This window comes from Leishmania major, chromosome 35 (genome assembly GCF_000002725.2).
Source record: "Leishmania major strain Friedlin complete genome, chromosome 35".
NCBI lineage: Eukaryota > Euglenozoa > Kinetoplastea > Trypanosomatida > Trypanosomatidae > Leishmania > Leishmania major.
The window spans coordinates 532,501-542,500 of NC_007284.2; the positions used below are offsets into that span (position 1 = coordinate 532,501).

The 10,000-nt window shown below is 58.0% G+C and overlaps 2 protein-coding genes across 2 annotated transcripts; both read left to right on the top strand.

The window, feature by feature from the left end:
• Positions 1-881: 881 nt before the first annotated feature.
• On the top strand, positions 882-2,705 carry LMJF_35_1170 (conserved hypothetical protein; the record flags this gene model as incomplete). Its single annotated transcript, XM_003722462.1, has 1 exon — positions 882-2,705. The coding sequence occupies one exon, from the start codon at positions 882-884 to the stop codon at positions 2,703-2,705; it is 1,824 nt and encodes a 607-aa protein (XP_003722510.1).
• Positions 2,706-3,599: 894 nt separating this feature from the next.
• Positions 3,600-7,043, top strand: LMJF_35_1180 (putative NADH-dependent fumarate reductase; the record flags this gene model as incomplete). Its single annotated transcript, XM_003722463.1, has 1 exon — positions 3,600-7,043. One exon carries the CDS (start codon positions 3,600-3,602, stop codon positions 7,041-7,043), a length of 3,444 nt encoding a protein of 1,147 aa, XP_003722511.1.
• Between the last annotated feature and the right edge of the window lie 2,957 nt (positions 7,044-10,000).

Consider the following 10,000-nt stretch of genomic DNA (forward strand, 5'->3'; position numbering starts at 1 on the left):
AATCATGCAAACAAACGAAATGAGACGCGCAAAGGGCGTGCCAAACCTCCTCCTCAGCTGTTGGTCGGCTTGATTTTTTCAAAATGGATCGAGGCTGGTGGACAACGCGAGGCGAGAATCCTTTCCTGGTGGTGTGGCGGTAAGGAAAGGAAAAGTACAGATAAACAAGCGGATGGGTGATCTTGCTTTTTTCGGCACGTATGTGGGTGTGCGCGAGAGTGCACACGTGACCCCAATCGCTCGTTCCTTCGCGATCCACGACCTCTTGTCGCGGCTGTGGAATGCGCAGAACAAGCTTCGTCTGTTGCACACGGCTGTTCTCTCTCGCCCATGCAACCACCAAGCACCTCATCTTTCAGCGCAGGCTCGGTTTTCGTTAGCGTACCGTGTACCTTGACCCCTCTCACCCCATCTCTCTCTTCCCCCTTATACCCGTGTGTTTAGATGCTCTCCGTTTCAGCTACATGCACGCGCACAAGTATTGTTGCACACGCATCCGTAGGAGTAGCAATATTGACAGAGGCATACATCAAAGGTAATAAGATAGTGGTGGCGGCACATGTCCTCAGAAAGGAAAGGACCGGAGCACTATAGATCCAGCGGAGTAGCGTTGCCGCGAGACGAATAACAAGCCCAGTCACCACCACCTCCTCCCCTCCGTACTGTATCGCTTCGCCACACCCTCCGCTTGCCTGATTTACGTGTCTTTCAGCGCCACACCTCAGTTGACAGGGCCGGTAGTGAAGGAGGAGGGGTGAGGGTGTGTTGTTACCACGCATGCAGCGATTCTGTTGCCAACATCACCCACACCCCTCTCTGCCCACTCCCTCTTTTGGTTTCCCTCCATCACCAAGAGCGTACAAGGAGTGACGACCGTGAACATGCTGCGCACCGGCACTGCCACCGCTCGCTCAGCCGCGGTCTCCAGTCGCGGCGTGAGGCAGCGCAGTCACGGCCTGTCGCCACGTCAGGTCGACATGCGTGTCGGCAAAACGACGACGAAACCAGTCGCTGGTCTCCCCAGTGCTGGTGCCCTGCCGCTTTTCGTGCAGGCCCCCTTTCAACGGTGGTGTAACGCGGGAGGCGATCGAACAAGCCATGGAGTGCGGCGATTCAGACCGAGCACCAGTGCTCTGCACAGCGGCCATCTCCGCTGCAGTGAACGCTGCCTGTCTGTGTGTAGCAAGGATGAAGCGCCGAGCACGGCCAGCCGAAATGTCAGCGTCAGTACCATTGGCGCGAGGCTTGCCGCGAAGGACCTCGCGGATGCGGAGGAGGAACTCCGCCGCCTTCAGGAAAACGTTGACGCCTTCGCCGGCTCCTCCTCTTTTCGGCAAGAGGAGAGGCACCCCAGCGGCGGTGTCGCGCCCAGTGCGGCGCCACTGACGTCGTCCTCGCCTGTGCCGAGGGAAGCGGTCGCTTCGACAACCACCGCCGACGTGGAAGGCAATGCAACAATCGCTGACGGGAATGACGATCGCAGCGGTGGCGACGCTGTGCCCGAGTGGCCGGAGCCGACGCTGGAAGATATTGACCGCTCCATCCCGCAAGTGGACTGCGAGTTTATCGCCAGCCTCATCCGAAGTCGCAACCTCCGCCGTGACGAGTTCCTCACCAAGAAGGAAGCCGTTAAGCAGCGCGTAGAGGAGCTCACCAAGAAGATGACGCCGACTGTAAACGAGGCCGTCAAGCTACCTTTTGTAGGCGGGCTCAGGCTTGGCTGGCTCAGTAAGCTGAGGGGCGGCGATGAGGCAGAGGGGAGCGAGAGTGGGCTGGTGGCCACGAGCACCGAGGCGCCGGTTGTTGCGTCGGCAGCGGTGCTGGAGACGCTGAGCGCGGAAGAGAAGAACCTGCTGCATACAACTCGCCCCGAGTACGACGATGGCTTTGTTCTACTCGATTGCCGCACCGTGAACGAAGTGACTTCGTGGGGCATTATAGAGGGCGCCAAGGTACTGCCCGCCCACGAGCTCTTCGAAGCCTTTCACGCGACGCCGGAGGAGTTCGTGCAGGACTACGGCTTTGCCAAGCCGCGGCCAGAGGACATCATTATTTGCTACTGCCAGTACGGACCGCGCTCGCTGATGGCGGCGCAGATTCTAAGCTGGATGGGCTACCTAAAGGTTATGCACTTCAGGGACGGCTACTACGAATGGAGCAAGCAGTACAACCTTCTCCTGCGGCGATGGATGGAGCATGATAAGGAGAGCGGCAACGAGCTTCGCCGCCTCGCTACCTTTCGCGCCGGCCTTGAGCTGCAGCGTGAGATCGCCCCCGAATTTAACGCACTACCGATGCAGGAGGCCCGCCAGTACCTGCGAGACACGACGCGCAGCCCTGGTAAGTTGGTGGTGGGAGATGGTCTGCGGCTGGAGGCGTACAAGATGGTGGCGAAGCTGAAAGAGGGACAAGCACCGCCGTCGCTGCCTCATGTTCTTGACAATGGCATTGCCCCAAGCGGTAGCAGGGGTGCTGCGGAGAGCCAGACCACCCGAACGCGTCGTCTCGGGGAACAGCAACTGACACGATTTCTCGAGCAGGCGACCGGCCTTGACCCGGAGAAGGAGCTCCGTCGGCCAGCCCTCTCTATGAACATGAGCGAAGCCCAGGCGACGGTGCTGGACTCCTTGGCGTATGGGCACGAGCTGGGTGCCTCGCCGGACGCCAAAACATCGCCCGTGTCGCCGCCGCCGCGACGGAACTAGAAGGAGTCCTCAGAGACACACACGTGCAGTTTTCTGTCGTTGCGTAGGCGAGGTCGCTTGCTGAGGTGGAACGGGCAAGAAGGACGGAGTACGCAGCAGCCCTGATCGCATGATATGTATGCAAGATGGTGCTGCTCCGGTGCCACCTCGTCCTGGAACGAGTGGTGCCGTGGCGTCGCTTCGGCGCACGTTGGGTGCATCTGTGGGCTGCTCCTCCTCTCCCCGTCACTCGCACCCGCGCTCTCCCTCTCTCTGGCCTTTCCCTGCCAAGGGGGTATTCGACCGCAGATGAGTCCCACCCCAACAAAGAAAACGAGAAGAGAGCCGTGGATGAAGTGCCACTCTTGATCTTCTTTTATGGGCTGGAGTGCAGGTGCTCACGTGTGCCGCACGCGCCATGGGCAAGCACAAGGCACGCACCGTCCTACGAGGGTGAGTGCACCGTGAGTAACCAGGTGGGCACGCAAGCACCTTTCACGCCCCCTAACCGCGTCTTTACATGTGGGGAACGAATGTCGACGAAGGGGTGTCCCCGTCACCGACAAGACATCATGCGTACGCCACCCCCTCCCACACTCCGCCCATCCCTGCCCCCCCCCTCTCTCCCTCTCCTTCCCAACAGCAACTTCATGAGTAAGTGAAGCAGCAACTCCACACACACACACACATTTTCCCCTTTTCATTCGTGTTTCCATCCTGTTTGGCTTGACATCATTGCGAGTCTCTCACACACAAAAGCCCGGGATCTGTGGTTACGCGTGCCGTTCGCTGGTCTCCAACCCACTCCCCCCCCCCTCCTCCTCCTCCTCCTGCTCCTCTCTCCCCGCGAGCAGAGTTTCCGTTCCTTACCGACAGTCGAACAAAAGGCCGAAGCCAAGCAAAAAGAGCGTAACCATGGCGGATGGAAAGACCTCTGCATCTGTGGTGGCGGTCGATGCCGAGAGCGCGGCAAAGGAGCGCGACGCAGCTGCCCGCGCGATGCTGCAGGACGGCGGCGTCTCACCAGTCGGAAAGGCTCAGCTGTTAAAGAAAGGCCTCGTGCACACGGTTCCGTACACCCTCAAAGTCGTCGTGGCGGACCCCAAGGAGATGGAGAAGGCCACTGCAGATGCGGAGGAAGTGCTCCAGAGTGCCTTCCAGGTGGTCGACACCCTCCTCAACAGCTTCAACGAGAACAGCGAGGTGTCCCGCATCAACCGAATGCCGGTCGGTGAGGAACACCAGATGTCTGCGGCTCTGAAGCATGTGATGGCCTGCTGTCAGAAAGTCTACAACTCGTCGCGCGGCGCCTTCGACCCCGCCGTCGGCCCGCTCGTCCGAGAGCTGCGCGAGGCTGCCCATAAAGGCAAGACGGTGCCGGCGGAGCGCGTCAACGACCTCCTCAGCAAGTGCACGCTGAACGCTAGCTTCTCCATTGACATGAACCGTGGCATGATCGCCCGCAAGCACGCGGACGCGATGCTGGACCTTGGTGGTGTGAACAAGGGCTACGGCATCGACTACACCGTCGAGCGCCTCAACAGCCTCGGCTACGACGACGTCTTCTTCGAGTGGGGCGGTGATGTGCGTGCCAGTGGCAAGAACCAGTCGATTCAGCCCTGGGCCGTCGGCATCGTGCGCCCACCCGCTTTGGCGGACATTCGCACTGTGGTGCCGAAGGACAAGCGGTCCTTTATCCGGGTGGTGCACCTCAACAACGAGGCCATCGCCACCAGCGGTGACTACGAGAACCTGATTGAGACCCCCGCCTCCAAAGTGTACTCGTCGACCTTTGATCGGGCATCCAAGAACCTGCTGGAGCCGACCGAGGCGGGCATGGCGCAGGTCTCCGTGAAGTGCTACAGCTGCATGTACGCCGATGCCCTGGCCACCGCCGCGCTCCTCAAGAACGACCCGGCGGCCGTCCGCCGCATGCTGGACAACTGGCGCTACGTGCGCGATACCGTCACCGACTACACCACCTACACTCGTGAGGGCGAGCGTGTTGCCAAGATGCTCGAAATCGCTACGGAGGATGCGGAGATGCGCGCGAAGCGCATCAAGGGCTCGCTGCCGGCGCGTGTGATCATCGTTGGTGGAGGCCTGGCCGGTTGCTCGGCTGCGATCGAGGCGGCCAACTGTGGCGCGCAGGTGATTCTGCTGGAGAAGGAGCCAAAGCTCGGTGGCAACAGCGCCAAAGCAACGTCCGGCATCAACGCCTGGGGAACCCGTGCGCAGGCGAAGCAGGGCATCATGGACGGCGGCAAGTTCTTTGAGCGCGACACGCACCGCTCCGGCAAGGGTGGCAACTGCGATCCATGCCTCGTCAAGACGCTATCTGTAAAGAGCTCCGACGCGGTGAAGTGGCTGTCCGAGCTGGGCGTGCCGCTGACGGTGCTGTCGCAGCTCGGCGGCGCGAGCCGCAAGCGTTGCCACCGCGCGCCAGATAAGTCGGACGGTACCCCGGTCCCAGTCGGCTTCACCATCATGAAGACCCTGGAGAACCATATCGTCAACAACCTCAGTCGCCATGTTACTGTGATGACGGGCATTACCGTAACAGCGCTGGAGAGCACGAGCCATGTCCGCCCTGATGGCGTCCTTGTGAAGCACGTGACGGGCGTCCGTCTCATCCAGGCCAGCGGGCAGTCCATGGTGCTGAACGCCGACGCTGTCATTCTCGCCACCGGCGGCTTCTCGAACGACCACACGCCAAACTCGCTCCTGCAGCAGTACGCGCCGCAACTGTCGTCCTTCCCCACCACCAACGGTGTATGGGCCACCGGTGATGGCGTGAAGATGGCGAGCAAGCTGGGCGTGGCGCTGGTAGACATGGATAAGGTGCAGCTGCACCCGACCGGTCTCATTGACCCCAAAGACCCGTCGAATCGCACCAAGTACCTCGGCCCCGAGGCGCTGCGTGGCTCCGGTGGCGTGCTGCTGAACAAGAACGGCGAGCGCTTCGTGAACGAGCTGGACCTGCGCTCCGTCGTGTCACAGGCGATTATCGCGCAGGACAACGTCTACCCCGGGTCCGGCGGCAGCAAATTCGCGTACTGTGTGCTGAATGAGACCGCGGCGAAGCTCTTCGGCAAGAACTTCCTCGGCTTCTACTGGAATCGCCTCGGTCTCTTCCAGAAGTCAGATAGCGTCGCTGGCCTGGCGAAACTGATTGGCTGCCCTGAGGCGAATGTGATGGCAACCCTGAAGCAGTACGAGGAACTCTCATCCAAGAAGTTAAACCCCTGCCCGCTGACTGGCAAGAACGTGTTCCCTTGTGTGCTGGGTACTCAAGGACCCTACTACGTCGCCCTCATCACGCCGTCGATCCACTACACCATGGGTGGCTGTCTCATCTCGCCCTCGGCGGAGATGCAGACGAAAGACAATAGCGGTGTAACCCCCGTTCGTCGTCCGATTCTGGGCCTCTTTGGCGCTGGCGAGGTGACGGGCGGCGTGCACGGTGGCAACCGTCTCGGCGGCAACTCGCTGCTGGAGTGCGTCGTGTTTGGCAAGATCGCCGGCGACCGCGCGGCCACGATTCTGCAGAAGAAGAACACGGGGCTATCCATGACGGAGTGGTCGACCGTGGTGTTGCGTGAGGTGCGCGAGGGTGGCGTGTACGGTGCCGGCTCACGCGTGCTGCGCTTCAACATGCCCGGCGCGCTGCAGAAGACTGGCCTTGCTCTTGGTCAGTTTATCGGTATTCGCGGTGACTGGGACGGCCACCGACTGATCGGCTACTACAGCCCCATCACGCTGCCGGACGATGTCGGTGTGATTGGCATCCTCGCCCGCGCCGACAAGGGCCGCCTGGCGGAGTGGATCTCTGCCCTGCAGCCTGGAGACGCGGTGGAGATGAAGGCGTGCGGTGGCCTCATCATCGAGCGCCGCTTCGCTGACCGCCACTTCTTTTTCCGTGGCCACAAGATTCGCAAGCTCGCCCTCATCGGTGGCGGCACGGGTGTCGCGCCGATGCTGCAGATTGTGCGGGCTGCGGTGAAGAAACCCTTCGTGGACTCGATCGAGAGCATTCAGTTCATCTACGCCGCCGAGGACGTATCGGAGCTGACGTACCGCACGCTGCTTGAGAGCTACGAGAAGGAGTATGGCTCTGAGAAGTTCAAGTGTCACTTCGTTCTCAACAACCCTCCCGCTCAGTGGACCGACGGCGTCGGCTTCGTTGATACCGCTTTGCTACGCTCCGCCGTGCAGGCGCCATCCAACGACCTTCTGGTGGCCATCTGCGGTCCGCCGATCATGCAGCGTGCGGTCAAAGGTGCCCTCAAGAGTCTCGGCTACAACATGAACCTCGTGCGCACGGTGGATGAAACAGAACCCACCTCGGCCAAGATTTAAAGACAACCACGCAAGCAACAGCGTGTGTGTCTGTGCAATTACATTCGCTCTGCTTCACACACCTGGGTTGTGGAGAGACAGAAAAGAAAGTACGCGCATGCACAAAGGAGGGTGCGCTACTGCTGAATGAGGCGAGACATCACGTCAATCGCACTTTCTGTGAGGCGCTTACATGCACACGACACCCATCACGTCACAGGCACTGGTCTCTTTGTCTGTTTCTTGTTGTTTTTCTCCCCTCGGTCCTCCGTGGCTTGTAGTCTCCTACCGTTTTTTTTTTTTGCGTGCGCTTTCTGCTGTTTTTAAAACTGACTTGGTGCGGTATGCCCCTGTGTACCGCGCCGCACTGCGCACGTGTGCATGCGTGTGCTTGTGAAGCGTGCGCTGCCTCTGGTGCTGTGTGGTGCGGAGTTTTCTGGTCGTTTTTCTTCCGTGGCATGCTTGTGTTTCTTTTGAGCTTTGTGCTCACACATGCACACATGCGCAGATAAAAGGCAATATTTTTCCACATGCATGACGCAATACCCACTCACCGCTTCTTTGTGTTTTTTTTTCTCACGCCTGTCCTTTTATTCTCCATCTCTGTCAAGCGCATGCGTTTACGAGCCATTACAGCGTGAGCGTGGGAAGAGGAGGATGGTGTGGCGTCCACGAAGATGAGTGCAGCACACCTACAAAAGAGAACAGAAAAAAAACATGAAAAGGATGCAGACAGCTCATACAAAGTGCAAGCGAGAGTTGGACATTACCACAATGAAAGGCGTCACACCAGCACAGCCGGGGAACACACACACACACACACGCACACACGTATAGAGGACTCTTGTGTTTTCTTCGCTTGCTTTGTGTGCATGTGTGCGCCCGTGCATTCCCGTTTCATCGGCGAGAAGACAACAGAAAAGGCCCAGAAACGCGCTCACTGGTCTCTTCCTTCTATCGCAAACTTTTCTTCTGTTTTGCTGTTTGTTCCTGCTGATGGATGGCTGACTGATATTTATGCTTGATGTGATGAATGCTCTTCGGCTCCTCAGAGACATTTTTTTTTATGGAGGGCGTCTTGAGCGCTTCAAGGATAAGGTGATTGGCGTGCGTTTGCATGTAAACGTGTGTGTGTGTGTGTGTGTGTGTGTGTGTGTGTGTGTGTGTGTGTGCTGGCGGAGAGGCGGGGAGAGTGGAACTTCGTCAGTTTGCTTTTTATCGCTCTTTCATGTACACAGCTTGACACCATTTTTTTTTTCCTTGGTATGGAGGGGGGCTTTGGTGGTGGTGGTTCTCTCTCTGTTGTTTTTATCATTATCGCTTGGCTGTTGTTGTTGTTTGTGACTTCTGCGGTCCTTTTTTTTGTCCCTTTCACGTCGTTCCCTGCGATGCTCTCCCTCTCTTGTCTCTGACTTTTTGATGCCTCTTTTTCGTTGGCCTTCTTTTGCTGTTTCTCTTTGTTTTCTCTTCACGAATCAGCCAGAGTATACGCACACACACACACGCTGACAACCTGCACCTTTCTTCACTACCTCTCTCTCCTCCAATACAAAATCACAAGAGGGGGAAGGCAGCGGCGGCGAAAGGCGGACATCAATTTTGTCGAAAGGGGTGAGTGGAAGGAAAGTGACAAGGAAGACGTGATGCAAAAACCTCGGGGTGTTCTGTGCAGCGTTGGCAGGGGAGGGGCGATCGCAGCCAATGTCCGCATATGTTTCGAGCATTGCCACTACCACCATCCTTTTCTCTTCCTCAAGGCGCTTCGTGGAAGGCTCAAAGCAACCCAAAGAGGAAGACTCGCGTAGCGCCGAGCCACACCCGCTTGCTCACTTGTTTTACAGTCTTCTGAGAAGCAGCAGCGCGTTTGTGCGGGTGAGAGAGAGAGAAAGAACGGATATGTGTCAATGTCTGACCTTCTCTCGCGCTTCTTCTTTCTTCTGTCCTTTTTGGTGCAGCCGCATTGGCCCCGTGGTGAGTGGATTGCACCATCTCTCTGTGTTTTGATGTGTTTATCTGCGGGCAGAGCGTTGCAGACGGTCCACTAGTCGGTGCCACTTCCTTGTTTGTTCTTCGCTTTTCTTCTGTTTTTCCCTTTGTGCGTGCGCCTTAGTCTATTCTGCCCCACGCTCTCCGTTTAGTGACCACGTCGATCTGTGTCCTATCTCTAATTTCGACTCACTGTGTGAAAGCGACAGGGAGAGTGCATGGATGTATGAGTGCGTTCGTCCATGTGCATGTGGCAGCTCTCTGCCCCCCCCCCCCTCTCCCCCTCTGTGCTCGCCGTCCTTTGATGCTCTCTTTTTTGTCTCTCCATGTATCTTGTCCATGATTTTCTCCTTATGTTCCTGAACCTCTTCTGTTTTTTTTTTCGCTGTTTGTTTGGAGGTGGTGGTCACCTTCGCTGGGGGGGGACAAATCGTGAAGGGAATGCGACGGAAAGCGATGGAAAGAGGAGGAGACAACGTTAATATACGGAGAACGCCTGTGCCAAGCAGCTCAACAACAAAGCAGCAGTCCTTTTCCCCCCTCTGAGCTCAGTGTTGCACCTAAAAACAAACCATACAAGCTACATGGTCATGCGCCACTCGCACGCACATTCCCTGCGCGCAATCCTCGGCATGCCCAGTACCTCTGAAAGAGATACTCATCTTTTACTTTGCATTTTGTTCTAGTATCGCTTATCCTCCTTCTGTCTCCCTCTCGCAGCCGCACAAACCCGTCCCCGCTGCCCTATTCTCGAGCTGCCCATCAAGTCGACATGACCAGAAAATGTGCCTGTCCTTTTTTCCGAGTGGTGGCGGAGTGCCGCAGCGCCAAGATCGAAAATCTCGTGCGCACACAATCGTGAGCGCGTGTACTCACACACACGCAATGGCGACCTGTGCCCCAGCGCGTCAAGGCGCAGCGATGGTACCCGCTCTCTCTCTTCCCTTACGATGAGAGCACGCCATTGCCGCGAACGCCGCCTCTCCTCTGTT